General features: G+C 43.2%; 4 protein-coding genes across 7 annotated transcripts; 1 reads left to right on the top strand and 3 right to left on the bottom strand.

Annotated features, from left to right (window-relative positions):
• Window positions 1–4,875: 4,875 nt before the first annotated feature.
• gpr171 (G protein-coupled receptor 171) lies at window positions 4,876–11,445 on the bottom strand. Of its 4 annotated transcripts, none has more exons than XM_063906502.1 (6): window positions 11,240–11,438; window positions 8,778–8,925; window positions 8,145–8,318; window positions 7,465–7,674; window positions 6,680–6,808; window positions 4,876–6,551 (listed from the first exon to the last, which is right to left on the bottom strand). In XM_063906502.1, exons 2-6 carry the CDS (start codon window positions 8,832–8,834, stop codon window positions 6,024–6,026), a joined length of 1,098 nt encoding a protein of 365 aa, XP_063762572.1. In that variant the 5' UTR covers window positions 8,835–8,925; window positions 11,240–11,438; the 3' UTR covers window positions 4,876–6,023. The 4 variants fall into 4 exon arrangements, with proteins under 4 accessions (XP_063762572.1, XP_063762574.1, XP_063762573.1 ...); XM_063906504.1 differs by having other exon boundaries at window positions 8,145–8,364; window positions 11,240–11,436; XM_063906503.1 differs by lacking the exon at window positions 8,778–8,925 and having other exon boundaries at window positions 8,145–8,364; window positions 11,240–11,445.
• Window positions 11,446–13,752: 2,307 nt separating this feature from the next.
• On the bottom strand, window positions 13,753–26,991 carry LOC134879921 (P2Y purinoceptor 14-like). The gene is made up of 4 exons (XM_063906498.1): window positions 26,722–26,991; window positions 24,265–24,394; window positions 23,797–24,056; window positions 13,753–14,498 (listed from the first exon to the last, which is right to left on the bottom strand). The coding sequence occupies exons 1-4, from the start codon at window positions 26,814–26,816 to the stop codon at window positions 13,790–13,792; spliced, it is 1,194 nt and encodes a 397-aa protein (XP_063762568.1). The 5' UTR covers window positions 26,817–26,991; the 3' UTR covers window positions 13,753–13,789.
• On the top strand, window positions 16,933–21,549 carry LOC134879910 (uncharacterized). Its single transcript, XM_063906479.1, has 9 exons — window positions 16,933–17,623; window positions 17,925–18,002; window positions 18,458–18,563; window positions 18,862–19,598; window positions 19,732–19,915; window positions 20,186–20,443; window positions 20,544–20,715; window positions 21,047–21,195; window positions 21,312–21,549. The coding sequence occupies exons 1-9, from the start codon at window positions 17,243–17,245 to the stop codon at window positions 21,497–21,499; spliced, it is 2,253 nt and encodes a 750-aa protein (XP_063762549.1). The 5' UTR covers window positions 16,933–17,242; the 3' UTR covers window positions 21,500–21,549.
• LOC134879940 (uncharacterized) lies at window positions 21,311–23,489 on the bottom strand. Its single transcript, XM_063906532.1, has 3 exons — window positions 22,980–23,489; window positions 22,275–22,490; window positions 21,311–22,099 (listed from the first exon to the last, which is right to left on the bottom strand). The coding sequence occupies exons 1-3, from the start codon at window positions 23,225–23,227 to the stop codon at window positions 21,940–21,942; spliced, it is 624 nt and encodes a 207-aa protein (XP_063762602.1). The 5' UTR covers window positions 23,228–23,489; the 3' UTR covers window positions 21,311–21,939.
• Window positions 26,992–27,340: the final 349 nt, after the last annotated feature.

The raw sequence follows: 27,340 nt of genomic DNA, 5'->3' as shown, positions 1-27,340 counted from the left end.
ATGTAAATGGTCTACAAAGCTCAAATCCCTGTGTCTAACCCTAATGCCTACTGAACATCAGCAGGAGAGGACTCTTTAAAGTAGAGACACTACATACTGATATACACCTGAACATCAGCAGGAGAGGACTCTTTAAAGTAGAGACACTACATACTGATATACACCTGGACATCAGCAGGAGAGGACTCTTTAAAGTAGAGACTCTACATACTGATATACACCTGAAAATCAGCAGGAGAGGACTCTTTAAAGTAGAGACTCTACATACTGATATACACCTGAACATCAGCAGGAGAGGACTCTTTAAAGTAGAGACACTACATACTGATATACACCTGAACATCAGCAGGAGAGGACTCTTTAAAGTAGAGACACTACATACTGATATACACCTGACCATCAGCAGGAGAGGACTCTTTAAAGTAGAGACACTACATACTGATATACACCTGAACATCAGCAGGAGAGGACTCTTTAAAGTAGAGACTCTACATACTGATATACACCTGAACATCAGCAGGAGAGGACTCTTTAAAGTAGAGACTCTACATACTGATATACACCTGAACATCAGCAGGAGAGGACTCTTTAAAGTAGAGACACTACATACTGATATACACCTGAACATCAGCAGGAGAGGACTCTTTAAAGTAGAGACACTACATACTGATATACACCTGACCATCAGCAGGAGAGGACTCTTTAAAGTAGAGACACTACATACTGATATACACCTGAACATCAGCAGGAGAGGACTCTTTAAAGTAGAGACACTACATACTGATATACACCTGAACATCAGCAGGAGAGGACTCTTTAAAGTAGAGACTCTACATACTGATATACACCTGAACATCAGCAGGAGAGGACTCTTTAAAGTAGAGACTCTACATACTGATATACACCTGAACATCAGCAGGAGAGGACTCTTTAAAGTAGAGACTCTACATACTGATATACACCTGAACATCAGCAGGAGAGGACTCTTTAAAGTAGAGACACTACATACTGATATACACCTGAACATCAGCAGGAGAGGACTCTTTAAAGTAGAGACTCTACATACTGATATACACCTGAAGCATCAGCAGGAGAGGACTCTTTAAAGTAGAGACACTACATACTGATATACACCTGAACATCAGCAGGAGAGGACTCTTTAAAGTAGAGACACTACATACTGATATACACCTGAACGTCAGCAGGAGAGGACTCTTTAAAGTAGAGACTCTACATACTGATATACACCTGAACATCAGCAGGAGAGGACTCTTTAAAGTAGAGACGCTGCATTCATGCCTCTTTATGGTCAAAACATTTCCAACCTTCACAGCTTTGATGAAGGTCCCGCTCTGAAAACATGTGTTTTAATTTACATTAATTGTTGAGTGTGATTAAATGTTCACACAATTAAAAAGCAGAAATCATCTCCGTGAGGAAACGTCGATGACTCAGTCCAGCAGCTCTCCGTCTCATTCTTCGGAGGTTTGGTCACGGTTTAAAGAGGTCAGACGACACAAACAGACGAAAGTATTTTCCATCTCAGCACTTTAATATTTCTCAGGCTCTTTATAGACCGGTTAAACACTGTGAACCTCTCTCTTTGCATTCCTTTAAACTCCATCATCCTCTCTTTCTCCATATTTCCACTTTCTTCTCTATCTTTAGATCAGTTTGATTTATTTCTGTCACGCAGGTGGCCTTATTTTAACGTTAACGTCTGGCTGTGTTTCTGCCCATGTCTTTGTGATTTCTCATGATATTATTCATCGAACACGAGACTTCCTGGGTCTTTCACAGTTGAAATTCTGTGTGACGATATGACACGTAAGGAAGGGTCTGATGGACGCCAGTATGGTGGACCTGGAGGTCAAAACACCTAAAAAGAATGTAAGAATTTTTTTCTGAAAAAGTAACAATTCCGCGAAAAAAATCTGAATTTTTATATTTTCGAAAAGTCCGAATTTCGTATGAAAGTCAGAATTTCGCAAGAAAGTCTGAATTTTGCGAAAAAAGTCTGAATTTTTAGAAATGTAAAGAAGTCATAATTATGAGATCATTCGAAAAAAGAAAACATTTTGATTTTTTTTCTGAAATTAATTGAGAAAGTCAGAATTTGGGGAAAACAGGCAGATTAGTTCTGGAGGAAGTATTTTTTAGTTTTTTGGAAAAAGTCAGAATTTTGACATTTTTTTCTGGAAATATAAAAAATGTTGTAATTTTTTAGATTAAAGTCGGGATTTTTATTCCCAAATTTAGCGATTTTACACAAAAAGGTTTTTTTTTTATCTCAAAACGATATTTCACAAAATGAGACTTCTGAATAAGACCTTTCACAAAACACAACAACTGATAAAAAGAGTTGATTCTGATTCTGAAAACGTCCTCAGGAACTATTCTGCCTCTGTGATCTCTGAAGTATTCCACATAATGACCGTTTCAAAAACAAACACTGACAAATGATGAGGATCTTTCAAAACGCTTGTTATGTTGTCATGAAAGCAAACAGAAGGATGCAGCAACTGAGGAATATATGGAGGAGAGGGCCGACACCGAGGGGAAAGGAGGCTGACCTGGAGTCAGACATTGAAGGCCGTTTTTTCAGTTATTTTTTTAGCGCTGTTCCCACGACACCGGATGACCAACATCTCCCTCTCTCTCCCCCTTTTTCCCGCTCTATAAATGGCTCGTCTGGTGGCATTTCGGGGACCCGTCGTCAGACTTAAAAAGGACAGAAAAGAACGGAGAAAGGGAGGGGAGATTGACGGGTAAAAAACAAGAATACTTTAAAGAAATAGCGAGGGAGAGAGGAGGAGGAGGAACTGTTTTGGTGAGCCTTTCTTTCTGACATCTTTAGATATTAATCTCAGGCATGGGTGCCGCCGGGGGGGGGGGGGGGGAGGGGGGGTTAGGACGATTCTAAGGGCCCAGCACTGACAGGGGCCCTTTGAGGGCTATCAATATTATTTTAATAGTATTGTCTTGTTTAAGTTTTTGAAATGAAATAAATCATTTGATCTATAAATTATATATGGTTGTGATTTGCTATAAAAAAATCCTCGAATTATGTATGATATCATTTCACCCCTCTCCCTTTTTACTGAATGGTATAGTCTGATTCTGGCAGCGGGACACGCGAAATGTGTACGCTCTGCCTCCGTGAATGAACAGCTTGGTTCAAATGCGGTGCCGTGCAGTGTAGAAGTTTAGAAGTGCAGTCCAGTAAATGATGAAGTCCGGCTATCAAAAACGAAAGGAGAAAGAGCAGAAAGCTGAGAGGGAATGAAAAGGGCGACAATTAGTCACTCAACTTTTACAAAAGAAAGGTATTATTCACTGACACTGATGCCATGATACAACACACTAGCTAGCTAGCTGCTAATGATCATACCCTGCCGACATTCAGCTTTCAAAAAACGGGATACGTTTTCACTGCATTTCGGTCATTGCTTTTACCTTATCAAAAGCAAATCACTTTTTTTTTTGGGGGGGGGGGGGGGGGGGGGGGGGGGGGCTAAATTGAAATCTTTCATGGGCCCCAAGATTTCTGGCGGCGCCCCTGATCTCAGGTCTGTTTTTCAGCTGGAGTCAGGTTAGCCTAGCTTAGCATAGTGACTGCAAACAGAGGGGAACAGCTAGCATCCTCTCATCAGAATCATGTGTGCAGTAACTAAAGTCCATTTATTTTACATTGAGAGGTACTTTTCTACTTTATGCTACTGTACCTTATACTGCCATATATACCTGACAGTTTTACACATTTTGTAGATTTAGATTAAGTTTAATAAAGCACAATATCAAATATGTTTTCATATATTATTACAGGTCAAGATAGAAATGTGTTGGCTCCTTGTTGCAATTCTGGCAGAATTTCAAGTGAAAGGACCATAGACCTGTTCCTCTGTTTTATATTATGTATCAGTGCTTTACAAACACTCCAGTTAGGTTAATAAAGGTATAGAATTAGAAGAAGAATATTATAATAGTTCAAGTAAATCTAAGAAGAAAGACGCTGTTTTCTCGACCCGACCTCCTCTCTTTGTGAACTTGCTCTGCACAAATGTCAGACTTCTTCTTTCTTTACTCCTTAAGCACAAAAAGTCAGTTTTTCTACCAACAGTAGATATTTTGGTCACTAAACAGATGTTTGTGGGAGCATGTATTGATGAAACATGATTGGAAAAGCAGTATGGAGGACTCTTTATGTAGCTGGTTAGGGCACACACTCATTGTCCTATCCTTTAGTAAGCCATGCATTACAAAGACATTATTCTTAAAAAGAGAAGAGATGAAATATTTAGCTAAAACTTGTTTCCACCTACAGTTATTAGAAGTCTATGAAGAAGCAGGAAAGAGGATAGATAAAAACATTTGCTTCCATTGAACCTATATCCAAAATGGGCAACATTTAATTGGAAATACTTTGATCACTTTACATCCTACAAGCACATAACCCTGACCCTGACCCCTGACCCTATCCTGCTGCTAACATGTCAGATAATAAAAATCACCTAAAACGATAAGAGAAATTCTGGCTAAAGTGCTCCATGTCTCCTTGTGTGATGATGACGAAAGACCGAAAATAACGCTGACTCACTGTGTGTGTGTGTGTGTGTGTGTGTGTGTGTGTGTGCGCTCATGTTTGATTTGTTCAATATCTCTGAAGTGAGGTAATATCAGAGTCAGGATCTAAATTTTGAGTTTTTTTTATTGCAAAACCAAGGACACACCATTGAGTGCACACACACACACACACACACACACACACACACACACACACACACACACACCCACACACACAGTCCAGATGTTTCCCATTGGATGAACAGGTCACACTACGAGCTACAGCACAAAGAATGAAGCATCACGACTGGGTTTTGTTTAAAGATGTTTTACTTATATTTGGTAATCGTTAAAAAATACAACTATATAAAAATGAAAATCAGAAACTGTAAATAGAAACTGTAGTAGAGGAATCAGAATGTAATTTGTATTGCCTCCTAGAAGCTGTCATTACATATCTATTTATTCCTGATAATATTATAGAAATGTACAATAAACTTAATTTATAATCAATTTAGTTAAAAAAAGATTGTAATTTGTTAATATTTTAAAACATGATCCTGCTGCTCCCTGCTGGAGAACACATGCACACTGAGCTCCTTTTATTATTCCCTGCTTACTTTCCTTTTTAAGTCAGTTGTCGGTGAATAAAAAACAGCATTTCTGTGTGAGTGAGTCCTACACCGAAATGCAGACCCTCTTTATATACATTCAGAGGAATCTGAAAGTTATTCGGTGCATAAGCCTTTTAAACTATCGTAGCTATTCATTTTCTAGTATTTGTGAGTGCTTTACAGAGACTCCTTTGCGGGTTCATTTCAGCAGTTTTAGGCACAGAAATGTTATGTAATATATAATAAAAAGGGACATGTTTGAAGTCAAATCAAAGTAGATTGAAGATCCTGTTCAGTAAATGGTATTTTACAGTACAGTAGGGCCTATTCTGCTAAATCCACTTCTTTATGTCTGTTCTATATCAACATGTGTCCCCGCAGAGGCTCTGAGAGTTTCAGGAACAAAGACCCCCCCTCTCTTTCTGTCCTGATCCATCTCTATAAAAATCAGCGACCACATTTTGGTCACTTTGTGATGTCACTATGTTTCTTTGGGTGGTCAATAGCCAATAACCAACCAAGGTAACCCCCCCCCCCCTTATCACCTGGAGCACCATTGGGTTTCTTTAAACCAATCACCTCTCAGAGGGGCGTGGCCAGCAGCAGCTCATTAGCATTTAAAGCTACGGACACAGAATCAGCACTTTAGGAACAGGGCTGAAACAGACGGGGTTATGGGACAATGATCGTTTGGTGTTTCAGCCAATCAGAGACCTGCTCTGGATGTGCTGTTGAGAAAGAGGATGATAGGGGACCTTTAAATCATTTGCTGTTGGTGAGTTAAATACAGTACAGAAATATAAAAACTGCAGCCAGTTTTGGTTCAACCACCCCTGAGTCAGCGCTTTACAAAGTGGATTGATGGCCCTCTTCCTCTGCATCCTTTCCCTTTCCTCCATCAGCCTCTTCCTCTTCCTCGCCGGTGCCCCGCCCCCTGCAGGAGGGCAGCGTGTTGCACAGTGCCTCTCTGAAAGGCTTGTGGAGGTAGAAGAAGATGAGGGGGTCGAAGCAGAGGTGCAGGACGCTCAGCAGCAGCGTGGCCTCTTTTCCCAGGAACAGCTGCCTCCTGGTGCCGCAGTCCGTGATCACCCTGGTCTGGGTCAGCGTGTACGGCGCGCGCACCACGTGGTACGGCACAAAGCTGACCATGTACGCCAAGGCCACGGCCGCCACGCTGCCCGCCGCTCGCCGGGAGTCGGCCCAGAGCTGGGGTTCTCGCCGGCTACCCAGGAGCTTCCGGAGAGCCAGGCCGCTGGAGAGCAGCACGGCGATCGAGGCGTTCAGGAACAGCGCCGAGCAGAGGATGACGGTCATGGCGTGCCAGTGGAGGCCGATGTCCTTCTTCAGAGACGAACAGCTGAGGTAGTGCTGCTCCTGCACACACAGAAGCATGAGGGAATGAGTCTTAAAACCTGGCATGAGTCAGCATTTTATTTTTCTGGAGGTCGGTTTTCTGAATGTGGTTTTGGTTGTGAGCCCAGCTGCAGCTAGAACAGACTTACCTGGACTGGGTGAATGGGCAGAGCCATGTTGGGCACCATGATGAGCAGCAGTAGCAGCCAGACCACTAGAGACAGCAGCCAGGAGAAGCCCACCTCCTGCAACCGCATGGAGCGCAGGGAGGTGCAGTCCTGCAGGGGGGGGGGGGAACCATCAGACACCACAGAAACAGAAACATCCCCTGCAGTGCACTAAATGTTCCCCACAGGTGTTAGCGGCCGAGGCCTGGGAAGAAAGGACGTTTGGGATTGCTTATAAATAAATAAAATCATGAGGCTGTTCTGTGTGGGACTGAAGGCAGCCGTCTAAGAACCAGTGAGAAGTAAAACCGACAGAACCCGAGCATAGTTTCCCTCAAAGACCTTTCAGATGTTCTTCTTCCTCCCAGGTCTCCTTTGGGGGTGATTCATTGGAGATTAAGACTTGATAGGGGAGGGGAGGATATTGCCTGAATGTTTGGCCCGGGATTGGAACTGGCTAACTACAGCGACGTCGCATACAGGCCACCAGCTCTAACCACTGAGCTATACGACTACCCTGTGTTGCAGTTTAAAGGACATTGGATGTATTTCTTTCATTGGGTTATTAGTCGATGGACTCTAGTTGTGGAAAGTGAAGTGAACATTTCTCCAGTTATTGATCTTTGTGATTTAGTTGTTGAGTTCTCCCTTTGATTGGAAACTAGAGATGTGAAGGACCCACACTAATATCAGCCCCTCTCTGAACCTGGTTTAGTACCCTAGTAGCTCTTGAACTCTTTAAGCTAAGCTGTGGCTCCGGTCTCTACCTGCAGGTAGCAGTCAACAATGATGAAGGCGAGGAAGGCGATGGAGGCGTACAGGCTGATGTAGATGGTGACGGCGCTGGCCTGGCAGTGGAACACCATGAGGCTCCACGGCGCTGCCCCCCCGTCCTTCAGGATCTTAAAAGGGAGGGCGAGCAGCAGCAGCAGGTCGGACAGCAGCAGGTTCAGCAGGTACACACTCAGAGACCGCTGCTGCACACACACACAACACAAGTATACTCTCAGTACACAACCACACGCAGAGGTTGATTCAAAGGCTTTATTACATCCTCATTAGCACTAGCATTAGCATTCCTCCATGCATTATAAACCAACGCTTGTCTGAAAAGTTAGGAGCAGAAAAAAGGCAGAGATGAGCTTTATCTGGATCAGGTAAGAATTGACCTTGGCTTTGAGGATCAAAAAAGGCTCAACGATGCAGACTTGGCATCACGAGACAACACACAGGACGAAGGGAGATGAAGACTACTGTATACACAAGGTAAGGGTTAGAAAATAGGAAGTTAAGTGATCTGAAACAAGAGGGGGGGGGGGGGGTGGGGTTACTAGGAAATAAAACAGGAAGGCAAAGGACGCCACTCTCAACCTCATTGAACTGGATCTTAATTTAAGTTCCTCTCATCTCATGTCGGGAGCTTCTCTCTGATTTTTTCTTAGCGTACCTTTGCTCTGCGGCTGCGGATGAAGGTCCACACAGACAGCAGGTTTCCAGGCACGCTGATGATGAAGACGAAGGTGTAGAGGACGGTGAAGGGTCCCATCTGGTCGTTCACGATGCATCGCCCCCCATTCAGGGCTCCTCCATCAGTGGAGTTGGAGGCAGGAGGCGCCATAGTCTGCAGCCGGGAAACACCCAGAGCTCAGGTTGGATATTTCAGCTCACTGTGAGGACGGTTTCGAAGACATTGTGTTTCAGGTAGGAAGGCGTGTGTGAAGGAGACATCAAAACACTTTGAAAACTTTGAGCTAATTGATTTTCTTAATCTTAATTGGTTTCTATATTTACAATAGATCTGCCAAAGTTAAAATACACTGCTGCATTTGTGTTTCTTTCTGATGCAGAGTTTTGACTCAACAGCAGTGCATTAAACCTCTAAATGTGTAGAAGTCTACGAAAAAATGTCCCGACTTCTCACTGGATTTATTATCTTAGAACACAATTTGCTGTTGAGTTTATGGTTTAAATCTCTAGTTTCCAGTCTTCTGCAATACAGCATGATGTTCATTTATTAAATAGCGTTCCCATTTTCAAGTAAAAAAGTTGATAAAACTGAAAGGTTTTAAGGCGGGGCTACCTTGTGATTGACAGGTCGGTACCACAGTGTTGTTGGTTTCTTATGTTGCCTAAACATTTCTTCTGGTTATGGAAAACCAATATGTCGATGTTCAAAATAGCTGCTCAAGGCTTCACACGGTTTCTTTTAGATTTGCGATTCTGTTGATCTAGATGGGAGGGTGGAAATTACTACAACCAAATGCTGAAAAAGGAGAAACAGTGAACTTTAATAAAGGTTAAAGGTTGTAAGACTGAAACACGGACGACAGTGTGGTGGAGGCCTGTCAACCACAAGGTTTCCCCGCTCCCAACGCACACAACAACACTCTGGACCTTTCATATGCTAATACCAAGAATGCATACTGTGTCTACCAGTCTGTTGTTGCCAGTGCACTCTTCTTTGCTGCCATCTGCTGGAGGGGGGGGCAGCATCAGGGCCAGTGACACTAGCAGAATCAATAAACTGATCAGGAAAGCTGGCTCTGTCATCGGCATCAAACTGGACCCTTTAGAGGCTGTGGTGGAGAGGAGCACTCTGAACAGACTGCTGTCCAGCATGGATACCCCCCCCCCCCTCCACCTGCAGCTGGAAGGACAGCGCAGCTCCTTCTCCAACAGACTGCTCGAGCTCCTCACCAGGACAGGTTCGGGTTAGGGTTAGCTTCCTGCCCTCTGCAGTAACTCTGTACTATAACCCCCCTCTGGCTGCAGGACTCTCTGCTCCATAGCCTCTCTGTGAACTGGACTTAGCGTGCACACTAAAGGACCCCCATCACCCCAGCAACAATCTGTTCTGTCTGCTGCCGTCTGGCAGACGGTACCGCAGCATCCGGACCAAGACCACCAGACTCAGAGACAGTTTTATACCACAGGCTATAAGACTACTGAACTCCTGAGCTGTGTGAATGTCTACTCACATCTGTTTATAGTACACACACACATACATATATATTATACACATCTGCCATACATATCTGTTTATAGTACACATATCTATATATTATACATATCTGCCATACACATCTGTTATACGTAATATATGCATCTGTCCATACCTCCTCATTCAACAGAGTAAAGTGTTTAAATACTCTCAATGTATTCCACATATGTATATATTTCACATCCTCAAATCTTTACTGTTGTTATTGTAAATATTCTTCTCTCTTTTTGCACTATTTTATTTATCTTTTGCACCATGTATGTTGAGTTGTTGGAGGAGCAAGCGACATAAGATTTTCATTGCCAACATATACGTTGTATCTGCTGTGCATATGACCAATAAAACCTTGAAACCTTGAAACACTGTACACTTACAGTCATATTATATTTTCATTTAATATTCCATTTCATTGCACTATTTGATCTGTATTTTGCTGCTGTAACACAAAGATGTCCCAGTTTGGGATGAATAGAGTATCTCTGATTCAGTTATTCATTGTCTATCTCTCTGTAAATATGACCATAATATACCACATAAACATCATGCTGTAGGACAAGACTTGAACTTAGAGATTGAGACCACGAACTCATGCTGAACATGTTTACAACACATGAGGCACTGCGGTGCGTTGGATTTGTTTTCGCGTGGTAGCTGAAGTGTAGTCACCGGGCGAGAGGTGTCAGACAGAGTGATGCAAATCTGTGGTCACATAAGAAACTTGAACTGCAGCAGGAAGCAGCGAATCAGGAAACGTTGACTCATTCAACCAGAATATAAATAAGCTTCACATCTGCTTTTCTGGAGGAGCTTGACACTTTATGGAAAAATGAATATATCATAAAATATTCAGACACTTTTTATTTGTTGCTTTATTTATTTAGGGAGATTGGACATTAATAAAAGCTATTTCATCCGAAACATGATTTTAAAGCTTTAAAAATAAAGGAAATGCCAATTAAACAACAAATAACACCAGCTATCGTCAGGATACAGTCAGAGGCAAGTGTTCAGTTTCCAAATGTCAACAGCACAGACCGCAGCAAACATACTAAGACGTACATGCTTGTGCGAGTAACATCAACACACAGTAAGTGGAACGCTATGGACTATTTTCTCCAATAATACATTGAGTTTTGCCTCTTTTTTAAATGTAAAACATCTTTTTGATAGCTTTGATCAGCACTAAAGTCTCCGGTTTGAAAATCTGCTGAAAGAAATATTTGTTTGCTTTTAATATTTTGGAAGAATTACACAAGCTTTGAGTTTGATTATGTTCACATTTAAAGGGAAAGGTAACTCCCAAAGTGCCTTTCAGCCAGAAATCCTCCAGTCACAGAGCTTGGAATGTGTTCTCAAGTTCCACCGGTGATCTGAAGTTAATATTACAATTTTGAGGAACAGATTTAATAGTGTGAACATGTTTTGGGTGATTTCATGGCAACACTTCCTATCAGAGCCATGAGCGTGACGGAGGAGCTGCACCCTGTCGGACATTTAACAAGCTTCATAGTCAAACAAGAATAAACCTGAATGAGCCCTACCTCCCGGTGTCCCCTCACACGTCCTCAGACCACGTGTTGACCCCCTGAGATCTGGGTCTCCCCCCCCCCTCTCAGGTCTCTCGGGGTGCGTTTGATTCGGTGTTCTGGTGCAGACCTTGAGGAAGCTCTGCAGATGCTGTTGAGTTGAAGATGTTTTCCTGCTTCTCACTCAAGAAACACACAGCTAACCACAAGCCACCTCTGCATCTCACTCACACACACACACACACACACACACACACACACACACACACACACACACACACACACACACACACACACACACACACACACACACACACACACACACACACACACACACGACCTATTTGGTTTTTATTTTTGTAACGTGGTATTTTTGTGACCTTTTGATACTGAAAGCATTTTAATGTTTACTCTTAATTAGTGATGGGGGGACAGTGGACCCTTCTTCAGAGATCATTATTCTGTATTGTGTTGATAAAGTATTAATAATGGAAACAATGACTTCCTGTTCTTGTGGTACTTCCACCTTACAAGTTTCATAGCATATTAAAGTCATATTTAATGCAACATAAAGTGGTATTTAGGAGGTTATTGAAGGACTGATGCAGATTAAGCCCTAAATCATTGCTTCATAATCATGAATTAATAGCCACTAAGCTCTGCTGGTACACACTAGATAAAGGCTGACACGTATACCTTAATATCAGGACTTGAGTCATTAGTAGAGTCAGTTTCAAAATGATTCTGGACATTTTCAATGAATGGAAACTGAAAGATGTCCAGTTTATCTCTGATTTACAGATACGTATTCATTTCTGTGTGTGTGTGTGTGTGTGTGTGTGTGTGTGTGTGTGTGTGTGTGTGTGTGTGTGTGTGTGTGTGTGTGTGTGTGGAAATACAAAGCTGTGAGATAAGAGATGAAAGGTCAATAATACCAATATTTTATTAATGCAAATAAACAAAAACACGACTATTTCTTTCATTATACATTTAACTGAATGTCTTTTATCTGGATACCTACAATAGATGGTGACAAACTTCAACATAGATAAACCTCTTTCGATCTGGATAGGTGGAAATAACCTCTTCTTCTCTATATATATTGAATAGGAAGCCTGAGTTGTGAGCAGCTACCAATCAGACACCTCCGCACAGTTCAGATTTCTGAGAAACATAAACAAGGTAGAGACCTCAGTGACTAACCTCTGTTGGTTTGTGAACATGTCACATAAACCACGATTAAAGAGCTGTCGTTTCTGCAGCTCTGACTTTTTCATTTTGTATTTATTGAACCTTTATTTAATCCGGATGGGTCTCATTGAGATAAACATTTTGAGTGAAATGCTTTACCGACACGTCTCAGAGCATGGATCTGTTATATTCGTCTATTAGTACGTTGGCTGTAGACCTGTTTAATCCCCAGAACACTTTGACATGTGTCTCTCTCACAAACAAATCATTGTGCAAGTCTTTCCCCACAGCAGATGCCACCTTATGTGTGTGCAACGGAGCACACTGGCACAAACAACTGTGGTGAATGAATGTGGAGTTTTTGTCACTGCAGAACCAACAAGTTGCAAAAACACGATGACATTACATTTATGCTAAAACCCCCTCTGAATGTGATTAAAACCCACCCGCAACACGCTGTTAATGCTAATGTATAGGCAGTGGTGCGTCACAGAGTGCAGGCTGACCTTTGATATATATAACTCACAGTTCTGCTTCTCTTTGCGTATCTTATAAACCATAGAGGCCGGTATATACAAATGATTCTGTGCAATTTAGAGGATTGAAAAGCCCTTGGGGCTTCATAGAACTCTGTACAACTTCTAACATCAATAAATAAAGATACAATAGGGAACTTATTACCTAAAAGCTAACATTTAGTTTGAGTAGGCAAGTCCTTTTTAACTTGCACTCCTTCAGGGTTGGGATAAGGTGAGCAGTCCAGTCCTCCTGGAGGGACTCGGAGTAGAACCAGGAGCCAGCTGTGGTGTTCCAGGCACTGGGAGGAGACCCAGGACCAGGTGGAGGGATCAGATCTCCACGCTGGTCTGGGAGCGCCTTGGAATCCCCCAGTCAGAGCTGGTTGATGTGAGCCAGGGAAAGAGAGACGTTTGGGGCCCTCACTGGAACTGCTACCTCCACGACCCGAGTCAGATAAGCGGTATATAAGAGGATGGATGGAACTCCCTATAACAAAATCAGCTGCCACTAAAAATGACGATCGGACAAATAGGTTTAAAGTCTGAAGTCCAACAGCTATTCCCAAAAATGTCCTGTTGACTGGTCCGTCTCTGCTCATACTCTGCAGTTGTGACGTGATTGTTTTTGGGTATCAGCACGGGCGGTTCAAGGGGGGGTTCATTGGTGGTCAGTAACAATGATCTTTGACCTGCCCTGTGGCGCCCCTCATAGAATAATTTATACTGATGGTCGTTCTGTTAAAATGTCTTTGTCTCTTTTGTCCCGCAATGCGCCTCTCATTACATAACCAGCCAGATTTGCCACCCCCCCCCCCCCCCCCCCCTCAGTGAAACCGCCACTGAGTCTTAGTCTAAGCTACAGCACGTCGTTGTGCTTGGTGGTGGTTGTGAGGGAAGTCTTCCGGTTGAACTTCATGGTGCTCAGCTGCCCGTCGCTGCTCCTCCTCTTGGTGTTCTCTGCTCGCGTCGGCGCCGTCGTGAGGCTGAACGCCGTCTTCAGGTTCAGCTGCGTCCGGAAGGCCTTACAGAAGATGAAGTAGATGAGCGGGTCCAAGCAGACGTTGAGCACCGACAGCATGACGCTCACCTCCTTCAGGTAGAAGAAGGTCTGGCTACAGGAGTAGCCCCTCAGGAAGGCGTAGGGAAGGCGCACCAGGTGGTACGGCACGAAGCAGACGCAGAAGACCACCACCAGCACCAACATGTTCCTGCGAGACTTGGCCAACTTCTTGGAGGTGGAGGACGCCGGCTGCCTCTGCTGCGCCAGAGACAAGCGGCGGGAGGTGCTGTAGTAGAAGAAGACCAGCGAGACGAGGACGAGCAGGAAGACGGCGGCGGAGCACGAGTGCATGAACTTGTAGACGGCGCTGAGCAGTGCGCTGTGATTGTCGTCACAGCTCAGGCTACTGGGGACAGAGGATAAGTGGCCCTGGGTGAGGAGGGACAGGGTGATGTAGGTGCTCACCGTGGCCAAGAGGAAGAGCCAGGTCAGCGTGCAGATGATGTGGGAGGCTCGCACCGTCTGCAGGACGTGGGTTCCTAACGGATGGACGATCTTCAGATACCTGGAGACAGGAGAGAAGGAGAAGAATATTAACCAAAACATCCTCAGATAAAACCAACACTGTAGAGCGGTGAAGGAACAAGCTATGAGTCAGCATAACACTAAATACGTCAGTTAATACCCCACTGCTGAGTTTAAAAACAGCATGGCTGTCGTTTCATGTGACCGTGCTGTAGTTCCTTTATAGCCCAACATTAGCCGCCTTTAGCTTAGCGGTGGTGACGTGAAGTCATGTGACCGTGCTGTAGTTCCTTTATAGCCCAACATTAGCCTCCTTTAGCTTAGCGGTGGAGACGTGAAGTCATGTGACCGTGCTGTAGTTCCTATATAGCCCAACATTAGCCTCCTTTAGCTTAGCGGTGGAGACGTGACGTCATGTGACCGTGCTGTAGTTCCTTTATAGCCCAACATTAGCCTCCTTTAGCTTAGCGGTGGCGACGTGAAGTCATGTGACCGTGCTGTAGTTCCTTTATAGCCCAACATTAGCCTCCTTTAGCTTAGCGGTGGAGACGTGAAGTCATGTGACCGTGCTGTAGTTCCTATATAGCCCAACATTAGCCTCCTTTAGCTTAGCGGTGGTGATGTGAAGTCATGTGACCGTGCTGTAGTTCCTTTATAGCCCAACATTAGCTTTTTACTTCAGATTTCATGAAGTGTGTTAATATGTGGAGATTATTATTATCAATGTCTGATATCTAAATAATCTAAAATCACATGAAACTATCTGATAAACTTTTGTTGTGGAGCCCTTGCAGTGCAAACAGATGCCATTACTGCTGCACAATGGAGGATTCAGAGATTAACTATGGTACACAGTGCTGCTGTTTCTATGCAACATGAAGTCTCCCTCAGGGGGGAAGTCAGGAAGACAACAGCTCTGTTACCCGGCAACTGAAATAGTGACTGCTAAGCGATGTTATCTTCGACTTGTTGCAGAGTATTCAGGTCTACCTCCCTTTGTAATCAGATCCTTTTCAACGCGGTTTGGGAGCTTCTTCAGTTGGTTTGGATGTTTGTTTGTCGCCTCATATTTTGTGATATTGCATCGGAGCCTCAGCCTTCAAGCAGAGGCTACCGCAGTACCGGCTGCAGGACTGCTTCTGCTGTCCTTATTTTTACTTTCTCTGAGGAACGCAGGTCCAAACATAAGGCTGCTAAACCCAGCATCTACTTCTTCCTGCAGCAGGTATAGTCTTCATTAGAAAACCACATCCTAAAGCTTTACAAATACAAATCCCACATCCTCATAATGAACGACGCCTGCTCAGTGCAGCTGTAGAGGCCAGCGTCCTGCTTCAGTTTGATCTTAACCTGTTTCTCCCCAAACTGAAGTGAAAGTCTGTGCTATTTGAGTTTATACTTCTGTGCTTCCACTTGAGTAGCATGTTTTAATGGAGACTGTCGTTCACTTTGGTGAAGGATCTGAGTCTTCCATCTGATACGTGAAAATGTACGGTAAAGTTTTGACTGTTAAAGTGGTCAGGAAACAAAAGTAGTCCTTCCAGTAAAAGTACCTCTGTGATATCCTGACCTCAATATCATGCAAAGCTCTTCCTACCACATGTCTTCTTAACTTTTATGAAACTACTGCATTACTTTAATACCTGGGTATGACTCAGGTGACTCAGCCTTACGTCAAACTCACCGACAGACCTTGATTCTGAAGCCACAGTTCACATGCTGACAGTATACTGGCATTAGTGAGATTTTCAGGTATTGGTAATAAGAGCAGATGTTTCCAGCTGCTCACTCCTCCTTTAGTTACTCAAGTCCTGTACAGTTAAAGTTTGAGTATGAATTCAAATAAAGCAATGGAATAATAACTGGTTTCAGTTCTCTAGTTATTGAGAGAAAATATCCAGTTATTGACACATCGTTGTTTAGTTTTTTTATAGGAACTGTTTCAATAATAATAAAAATAACGTATATTTTATTTATTAAAAAATATATATAAATAACAAAAATTAAATAATAACATGAATTGTAAATAATAATAAAAACAATGTAGATTTTATTCATAAATAATGTATAAATTATCCAAATTAAATATATAAAATGTGTTTTTCTGGCTCCATCAAGAGGTTGTAAAAGTTCTCCATCTCCTCTCAGGTTTTATCGAGCTTAAATGGAAGTAGCGCATAAAAACCGGTGGATGTAAATGTAGATGAACAACAGGTATAACCACGTTTAGTGTCCACTGTTTGGCTGACTCAGGGGGGGTCAGAGACCCGGCCCGCAGGATGACTGTGCAAAGTATTTTCTATGTATACGTTTTATACATTTACAAGGCAGGCGAACAACTTCTCCCTTAAAGCACCTCTATTATACCCTATACTATAGGTCCCAGATATATACAGAGCAGGTCTCTGATTGGCTGAAACACCAAACAGATCATTGCAGCATCCCATAATCCCCTCTGTTTTAGGCCTGTTAAAGACCTCATGACACCTAGAGACTACCTTTTTTTATTTAGTCTAAAATAACTTTTATTTTCGATTTGAAATACATAATTGTGATAAATATGCCCGGTTCTCTGTTATTTTCGAAATTTGTACGCAAGCCACTGAAATCCACAGGCCAGTGTCTTGACAACGTTCCAACATAAAGATGACGTATGCTCCGGAACGCTTTTAGACCTGATTGCACCTGCTGCCACCCTTGACCTTGATCATTTCTAGTCACAGTAAGTCGTACTCGCAGTTTTAGCATCTTTAAAGTTTTGTTCTTAATATTTTTGTTGAGAACATGCCTGAGCGGTGTGTTGCAGCGTATTGTTCAAACACCAGGGAGAACGGTTTTACCCTTCATCGGTTTCCGAAAGACCCTGCTTTGTGTGAACTCTGGACGCAACAAGTTTGTAGGACAAGAGCTGGTCCGAAAGGAACAGTATGGAAGCCAAGCTCGTCGTCTGTACTTTGCTCAGCGCATTTTGAAGAGGAGTGCTACGACTCGATCCCCGCTCTGAAGGAGCAGCTTGGTATTGATGTTCGTCTGAAGAAGGTTTTGCTGCCCAATTCGGTTCCGCGTATATTTCATCGAGGGACAAGCTCGAGGTTAGCCCCGGGGGCGAACGGCGACGTCAAGAGCCGGAGGTCTCATGCTCTGGAGAAAAGGCAGAGATTGGAGGTACGTACCTTCTTATTTTGGACTATATTTTAATAATGGAAGGGAAATGAAATGCAAAGGAATGAGTGTTTGGCACTGTGTAAACAGCTTGCGGTGGTTCTTCATAGTTGAAGTTGGCGCTAGCTCTGAACACTTCAGCTCAGCTGGCTACTAGTGCTAAGTGCTTTAGCTATTCAGCTAAGTTCACCTCAGAGTGTTAGCAAAAAGTCAAGTCTCAAGTGTTTGTTTTAGGTTTGCGGTAGCGTTTTTTTTCCCCCTCCAACTCACGCTAAATCTTGTGATTTATTTATTTATGTTTCAGGTACTACAGGAATGCCAGTCTGAGTATGTTGCTGAAGAGGAAAGCGATGACTTTCCTGACGGGGACCCATCTACTGATGTAAGTTTTCGGAAAGCGTTCAGGTCAACTAAGTTACTGACTAAAGATTTTATTTGACTAACTACACACAGCATTACAGTATATCAAGTGCCAGTGCCCCCCTCTCTCAGACCTTCACCCTCACCATCTCCAGAGGTGTTAAAAGTAAAAGTACTTTTGTGGTGTAATTACAACAGTAGCACATATAACATAACCGTTACACCATTTACTCCATTGTACCTAACTAGATAGATGGACTGTCATTACTGAAAAACACTAAAAACCTAACAAGGACCCACCACAAACTCAATTCAACCAGTGCAGAATCAGCTGATTGTAAGACAAATACACTGGTCTACTTTTTACTAGGTTACCTGTGTTGGAAGGAAACTCTATTTTTTAGTTTTTTTTTTAACTTTTACACACACACACATATGTATACACACATTTATTTATTTACTTACTTATTTATTCAGGTGAATTCAACAGAAGATCAGCACAGTGACTTTTCCGTTCAAGTGTGTCTGAGGCCACCAACAAGGACGGTGGCTATGCAGTTCAAAGGAAGGGGACGGACTAAAGGTATTTTATCATTTATGTACGTATTTTAGCCAAACAGATGTCCGGGGAAACGGGTCTTTTCAGCATTGCATCTTGTGTAGATAGATACATCACTAATGACAATCCTTTTCTATGTCAAACATCTATTTTCACATCTACACAAGAATGTTGGAAAAACTATCTGTCTTAGGAAAAGACTATTTTACAATCTACAAATTTACTAGTGCGAGCAAGCTTCACAAAAAGTTGTGTGTATTGAATGAAGATTTCCTTCAAGCTGACACTGATTTCTATATACTAAACATTGTTTTTTCCCCAGGTGTGCAGGCTACTACATCAATGGTCACTGTTGGGACTCAGACTGAGGATGACTGCTTTTGCTTTCACAACACCGACAACTCAACCTCTTGTGGCTCTGACTCAGATGACAACATGTCGACAGATGATCCCGACTACAAGCTGCCGTCCTCTGATGATTCAGCTGAAGAGAGTCCTGAACACAATACTCCACCAGTGCCGCCACCTGAGGCGCCAGCAGGTAGCGTTTTTCTTGTGTTCTGGGAATGCCTGGTGACGCTGTTGTCAACATGGTGCAGCTGTGGACTTTGTGGGAGCAGGTCACTGTCCTGGCAGTGTAAAGAAGTAGGAACACAGTTGCAGGTCACCATCCAGTGCGGGGGATGTGGGAACCAAGGACTATGGAACAGTCAACCTTTCTTCGGCAGAACAGCAGCTGGGAATGTGTTGTTGTCCGCTGCCATTCTCTTCAGTGGGGCCACTGTCACCAAGGTGCTGCGTGTCCTATCCAGATTGGGCGTTGCTGTGATGTCGGAAAGATCGTTCTTCAGACATCAGGACCAGGTGCTTTTCAAAGCTGTGAAGCGAGTTTGGGGCGAGCAGCAGTTTGCCATGCTCTGTCTGCTACAGGCAGAAGGGGAACCCATCGTGTGTGGTGGTGACGGGCGTGCCGACACCCCAGGGCATTGCGCTAAGTACGGCACCTACTCAACAATGGAGCTCCGGAAAACAGCTGTTATTGACGTACAACTTGTACAGGTACATTTCAGATGTATTATGCCTCTATGTGAGTCCTGCCCAGTATAGAAAACACACTCTTCTGTCGTAGTAAGGACAATTTTATACTAGTCAATGTTATGCTCATCAAAATCTCCTGCTTTTTATGTTTTAGAGCAATGAGGTTGGAGGGTCCTACCACATGGAGAAAGTGGGACTGCAGCGATCCCTTGAGAAAGTCCAGGGCTTTGTGGATGTCGGAACTCTCGTGACAGACAGACACATAGGCATCAACATGATGATTAGAGAGGACCATCCAGACATCACGCACCAGTTTGACATATGGCATGTAGCCAAGAGTAAGTGCAACATGTTTAAACCTGTTTAATGTAATTTTTAAGAGAGACTTGAAGCACTACCTTGACATTCCTTTTTGAAAGATATGATTTTTTGGGTTTGGACAAATTTTATGTGTGAAATCCTTGTGTGTGTGGAGGACAGGGCCTATTTCAGGCTATTACAGGCTGTTCATGTATCTAAAAAGGGTTTTAGTTATGCCCTTGGAGTCAAGACCTTCAAGCAGTACATTAGATTTCTATTTATTTATTCATCTACACATGTTTACTCAGGTGTCAAGAAGAAGCTGCAGAGCCTTGGACAAACTAGAGGTTGCCAGGACCTCAAACCCTGGGTGGGAAGTATTATAAACCATCTGTACTGGTCCGTGGTCTCGACGCCTCCTGGCAGTGGACAACTTGTGGTGGACAAATGGACATCAGTCATCGATCACATCCACAACAGGCACACCGGGTTCGAGGGACTGTTCTCTTCTTGTGCGCACGGAGTCCTGGAAGGCAGGGAACAGCGTAAACCGTGGCTGAGTTGTCGTTAGTATACTCCTAATGTTTATTTTACAGAGATTGTGATCACAGTATCATGTTGCATCATGTTGCATAATTTACATGTATTTTGTACAATGTTCTTCAGATACGAAGGTGTCTATTGAAGTGGAGAAGATCATCCGGAACAAGAGGCTGTGTGCAGATATACAACGCCTGTCCCCGTCACACCAGACATCCTACCTCGAAGCATTCCATAGCGTGATTACCCACTTTGCGCCAAAGATGTGCCACTTTTCATACAAAGGGATGGAGAGCAGGTAATCAAAGAAATATTCCGTGAAACATTCTTTTAGGACATTATTACATTCTATTACATTACACTTGCCAGACGCTTTTATCCAGAGCGACTTACAATCGAGGACAAAATCACAGCTTGCAACATTTGCAGTGCACAGGAAATGTACATGTCCTGAAGTGGTTTTGTAGGCAAGGGTCAGGGCCTTGTGCCTGGTTTGGGCAGCCACTGTTAGGCAGTGCAACCTGATAAATAGAGGGGTAACATGGGCTCTTTTGGGTTGACTTGTTTATGTTTCGCTGTTAAGAATGGTCATCTTGTTCCTGATTATTCTGTTTGTGTTCTGTTCTTAGAGGGATCCTGGCTGCTTTGCATTTCAACGAGAATGCCAACAGGGAGCAGCGGAGCAGACACGATGGCGAGATGATGTTCAACCTGCGGTATCCAAAGTATAAGAAGGGCGGCTACATTGTGAGGAAAGTCTTACAGGAGCCATCTTTTGGTAAGCATAATAGAAAGTTGATTGCAGATATGATTTGTATTTTGAGATGTACATAGTCGTGTGTCATATCTATGGTTGGATTAATTTGAACCTTGTCCCATATTCCTCTGCAACAGGCTATGCTGAAGAGCTGATGCGGATGGTGGAGGCCATGTGTCGAGGTGAGGACTACAACGGTGATGACTTTGACATCCCAGACCCGTCCCCTGTTACAGAGCCACTCAATGCATCATTCGAAAAGCCGGATAAGAGGGCAGCAGTCAATGCACATATGACCCGCTTTAGCATTACAAATAACACCTAAATGTACACATGAGAACCGGACTGAATGGAATAAACACAAACTTAATTTCATCTTTGCCGTGAGTGCTTTGATTTACTGTGTTGGGAACCTCCTGCTCCATCCTCACCTTGGTGTTCTGAAAAGTGTCATTACAGGGTGTGTAGTATGTCTGTGTTGCTACAGTTTTCCCCCTTATCCATGTGGGCTTGTATTGCATTGTCCCTGAAGTACAGCACATCTTAGACACCGTATGATCAAAAATATCAGCTACCCTTCCATGGTGAAGGTGTAAATTGATTTGCTAGGCCTATTTGTTGTAAGCTGTTGTAAGTTGTAAAAATGAAGACACATTCATGTGAAGCCAGAGGTATCATGTATTGACATTCATTTTCATGTATTTACAAACTCATGTATTTAAACTAAAAAAACAAAATTAACAAGTTAACAGCATACATGTATCATCACGGGCTGTTGGTGTCCTGGAACCCCCTGTAATCAATGGAGGGAAAAGTTCTCCGGATACACCACACCACACAGGAAGGTATGGGGACCCTGACATGTCTTCCCAGGTACTCGTAGCACCATCGCACAAACTGTCTGTATCCAGTGTACCTCTTCCACCTAAAAGTTGAAAGAAAATCAGAAGAAAAACACAGGTGTTTTAGATGTAGGCCTAGGCCTACTGTAACCTACATGACAGTTCGTTTTACGCATACATTTACGTCATTGGTGATATCAAATCATACAATTCCTACTAGTCCATACAAATGATTTTACAATAGGATTGTATACTCACTCGTTTCCCTCTACATCCCCGTATTCTTGCCGATAGTGGAAATGTGCGGTGCGCAGAACATGCAGATTCAGACAAACTGGCTCAAAGCCAGAATGTTCTGTGATGCAGCGGGTGTCTGCTCCCTCCTCCTCTCTCCTCTCGCACACTCTTGACTGTTCGCGGCAGCACACCGACTCCACTACCAGTGGCATTGGCTCACATCTCCCACAAGAACACCTAAAATATAACAGATAAAGGCAAGGGGCTTGAAACAATCTTACAATTGTCACAGAACTTTACAAAGTGTCAATGTCATGGGTTGATTCGCGTGAAAAGCCGACGTAGAACTAGCCTAATCGCGGAAGGATGGCCACTGGTCAGGAGCTAGGTTATAGCATAGGCTACTACTGGGTTATAGCATAGGCTACTGTATGAGTATGACGCAGGGCAAACTAATATAGTAGACCTAATTGGTATTTTCATCGCTCTCAAAAAAAATAACATAACTAAATAAAGATTAAGACTATGACAAGCACCGGGAAACAACAATGGCCCTTTGCGATCTGTAGGCTAGTAATGGTGACTATTTGGCTAATTCTGGGAGGTGAGGAGGCAGACTGCACACACACATGCTCGCTGGTGCAAACGCTGGTTGTGGTGGATATTACAAAGTACAATATCTTACGGAGTGTTCATTGTCAGAAAAGTGAACAAGAAGGAAGTTACCATTCCACGTGCTGTAGTCTGCCAAAATCCATAGGCATCCGACCGTCTGCCACAGCAGCACCACCAACAGCGCCTTCTGCCTCGCCATCCGAACTTTCCGTAGAACCCTGTGGCTCCAACTCATCCAAGTATGGCTCGTATCTATAGGGCATAACGCCCCTCACATTGTCCTCCAGCATTGGGTCGGACTCTGCCACTTCGAAAAATGTGTCAGGATCCGAGGATGAATCGGAGTTGTCAGAATCCATGTTGTTGACAGGTGTCAGGATAGTCGTGAGTGACAGGTGGGATAGTGTCTTGACCAAGGAGCCGTTCCGGAGTGTACGTCATAGGTCATGTGACTGACTAATAGGAAGGTCGGTAGCAGATCGCAAAAATCGCACTTTTAAAAGGCCGTACAAACTCAATTTCTCTATCATAATGATTAAAACCAACTTCAAGTGACTATTTTGTATGTGTACTTTCAATGTGTGTATGTATATTACTTTATTTTCCACGTGTCATGAGGTCTTTAAGTGTCGATTCTGTGTCTGTAGCTTTAAATGCTGATGAGCTGCTGCTGGCCACGCCCCTCTGAGAGCTGATTGGTTTAAAAAACACAACGTTGCTCTAGGAGGAGGTCCAGGTGAAGAAGTGGATTTTGCAGAATAAGGGCCCTTTAATGGTTCCCACTGTAGTGTGTTTGCTGGCGGATCAGGATTACACAGATCTGGAAATGAATGTAAAGTGATTTCTCGATCTTCTGGCCCCTGACCCAGAATGAGTGTGACCCCCCCCCCCCCCCCCCCCCCCCCCCCCCCCCCCCCCGTGAGCTCACCTGTTGGCTGCGATGTAGCCCATGAACAGGATGCTGGCGTACATGTTGAGGTACAAGGTGGACGCCCCGAAGTTGCAGTAGACCAGGTGGATGGGGACCGAGGTGCTGGCGTAGTTCAGGATCCGGAGCGGCAGGCAGAGGCTGATCAGGAAGTCGGCGGCCACCAGATTCTTCAGGTAGACGGTGACGGTGCTGGACTGCTGCTGCTGAGCCTGGCAGAAATACACCTTCAGGGTGAAGCCGTTCAGGAGCAGTCCCACCTGCAGGAGGGGTGGGTGGGGGGGGGGGGGGGGGGGGGGGAGCCGATGTCACTTATGGAAAATATCACGTCGTTGTTTTTTTTTATAGGAACGTTTTCAATAATTGTATTAAAAATAATAATAACAATAAAAGCAAAACATGTTTGATAAAAATGTTAAGAGAAATATAAATCCATAGTGTTTCTTCAGACAGGGAAAGGGGACTCACCAGGAACACCAGGCTGTGGAACATCAGGAAGAAGTGGCGGGCCGACGTGTCCACCTGACTGTAGGGAGTCGAGACATTACACTTGGTCTCGTTCAAGGACTGAGTCACTGCCCCCGGGTCGCTCATGGTTCTGGTTTACAGAGGGGGAACACAGACATAATGTGTGCTTAGAGAATATTCAAATAACATGCAGGAACTGGTGAGAGCTGATAGAGGAAGTAACAGACAAACCTCAGACTCAACTAAACCACCAGGTCACGCAAGAAACGTACGGGTACCTTTACTCAAGTTCTGTGCTTCAGTGTGAGGCACTTCATCCTCAACCTCCGAATAATGTGCACATCTGTTCACGCCACATATTCTGTTTGATTATTCTTAGTGTTTTCTCTGAACTGTACGTAGTTTTTTGGTACATCCAGGTTTCATCTAAATCTTTTTCTATACCTTAATGTTGTGAAATATATCCGTCTTACGCTTATCCGAGTCGGGTCTCGGAGGTAGCAGGTCCAGTAGAGAGCCCCAAGCGACCCTTTCCCTGGCCCGCATCAACCAGCTCTGACTGGGGCACTCCAAGGCGCTCCCAGACCAGTGAAGGGATCCCTCCTCCTGGTCCTGGGTCTCCTCCCAGCTGGACGTGCCAGGTGGCTTTCTCACCAGGGGCCTGAACCCCCCTCAGCTGCTCCACTCAACGCGAGCAGGCTGTAGAACCACCACGGCCCCCGGTAGACCCCCTCACAATTCAGACACAGTACTCTCCTTTATGTGATCACATACGTGACCCTGTTCTGGAGCTGCTGCTCGTCATTTCTAGCCCTGGATGTGTTCTTACTTGCATTAGTGTGTTTATTTGTATTCTACTATAACCAAAGAGCTCCTCTTTACATTTCAAACCTTAGCTTATTCTTTATTAATGCCGGTCTGGAAAAAGTTCATTTGATCAGTTATTCATGTGAACCAGGAGACTGAGACTTCCACTACAGCTTGGGATCAGATATTAAACTTTGGACTCAAACAAAATCAGCTAAAGATATAAAACAACTAATGAAACATCATGTATTATCTAGGAGTATTAGACCTGGCGGCGTAAAGTACACATACTGGTACTTCACTGGTTATTATAATCCTGGGACATAGTAAATATTACTCTGCATAATTAGTACAATTTGAGTATTTGATTGTGTACTTCTGTGTTTTAAAGAATAGTTTTTAATGCAGAACTTCTACTTTTAACAGAGTATTTCTACACTGATAAAAGTCAAAAGTACTTCATCCAACACGTACTTTAAGAAGCTGATAATGCTTGTACTGCAGATACTTTATAAGTAGCTAATAGTTCTGTACTGTAGTGAACTATACGTATATTTATCTACACAAAGCTCATAATACTTGTACACGTTCACTGCAGGTTCTTCAGCTATATGAAGGTAGTACTTGTACTACGTAACTTTGACTACATGCAGCTGAGGGTCTCCCCTGAGGGCTGATATTATAAATACATGAAGTCAATCAGAGCTGGAAAGTAACTAAACTATGACTATTTCAATGTAATACTACCACATACTGCTCTACATTTCGGATGTAAATATCGTGCTTTTAACACAGTACTGTGATAGATCCACTCTGCATTAAGTACTTTTACTTGATTCTTGAAGAACATGACGCCGATAGTTCTGAATATAACTCTGAAACGGGTCATTCTGCAGAGTACGAGTCGTACTTTAACGTAGATTTGGATTTTTCAGTAAACATTTTGGACTTCAATGTTTAGTAGAATATTTTAAGACCTTAGTATTTGTACTTGTACTTGAGTTACGGATCTGAGTACACTGAATATAATAATACTTGTGTACTTTTACTCCTGATCCTCCAAAGACGTGACAATCACAACACCAGCATTATTTGACTTTAAGAAGAGCAGCATATCTTAGGCCTGCTGTGTTTTTCCACTGTGGTATTACTGCGTTACTTCTCTTGCATAACAAATACTTTCACTTGTAGTACATGCAGCTGATAGCACTGAACACAACTCTGAAATGGGTCCTTCTGCAGAGTACTAGTCGTACTTTAAAGTATATGTTGTGATTATACTTTCCTACGTTTACTTAAGTAAACTATTAATTCAGAACTTTTTATTTAGTATTTCTACTTGTACTCAAGTGAAGGATCTGAGTACTTCTCCCACCCACTGAAGGGGGTAATACTTGTGTACGTTTACTGCTGATACTCCAATTATATGATAATCACAACACAGAGTTTGTAACAGTAAAATATCTGAACACCTCCACGTGTGTGTACCCACAGCAGATACACAGATGGACACAAACAAATAATGATTTTCCATCCATATCGACTCCTATGTTTGTGAAAAAGTACCTGATAATAGTTTATACAAATACAACAAAGGTTTAGCATCACTGTAGTACAAGTACACAGAGCAGAAATAGCTGCAGTACTCACCTGTCACTGTGAGAGCCATTGATGAGATCAACAGTCTGACTTCCTGCTATGGCCAGGAAACACACACACACACACACACACAGCTGTTTCCCCATTTATGCAGACTGGGTGTGCTAAAGATCCCCGTGTTCTGTTCAGATTATAAACTTTATTGATTGATTATTAAAAGTTATCTTAGGAAAGGAAAAGAAACAGAGACGTTATAGTTTTAAAATATATATCGTAATGCTCTCTTAATTATTACGTACACACCACTTTAGAAAATCCCTCTCCCACTCCACCCTACTGGTTTACCTGCCAGCCTGGAGGGGCGGGGCTAAGGCAGCTCACCTGTGGGCCGTACTTTAAGAGCAGCTTTATATCCTTTTTCGCTGTACTGTTTAAACTGCATTTTGTGATTCTACATTCTGCTCACTTATATGTTAAGATAACTGCCTTTGCTAAAATATTTGAAGTACAAATGTTATGTGTGAACCACCTAATACTTTATGCTACCTAATTAACGACTTTTTGTTTAAAAGGAGCCGATAATTATTGTGTGTTTTAGCACGAGGCTGTAACTACATGTACAAAATAAAACATGCAAAGCTTATACCCCTATTTATAAAGTCATATTTTG

The sequence above is a fragment of the Eleginops maclovinus genome, chromosome 18 (assembly GCF_036324505.1).
Source record: "Eleginops maclovinus isolate JMC-PN-2008 ecotype Puerto Natales chromosome 18, JC_Emac_rtc_rv5, whole genome shotgun sequence".
NCBI lineage: Eukaryota > Metazoa > Chordata > Actinopteri > Perciformes > Eleginopidae > Eleginops > Eleginops maclovinus.
The sequence above is the reverse complement of the archived record's forward strand: the minus strand, read 5'-3'. Positions and strand labels throughout refer to the sequence as shown.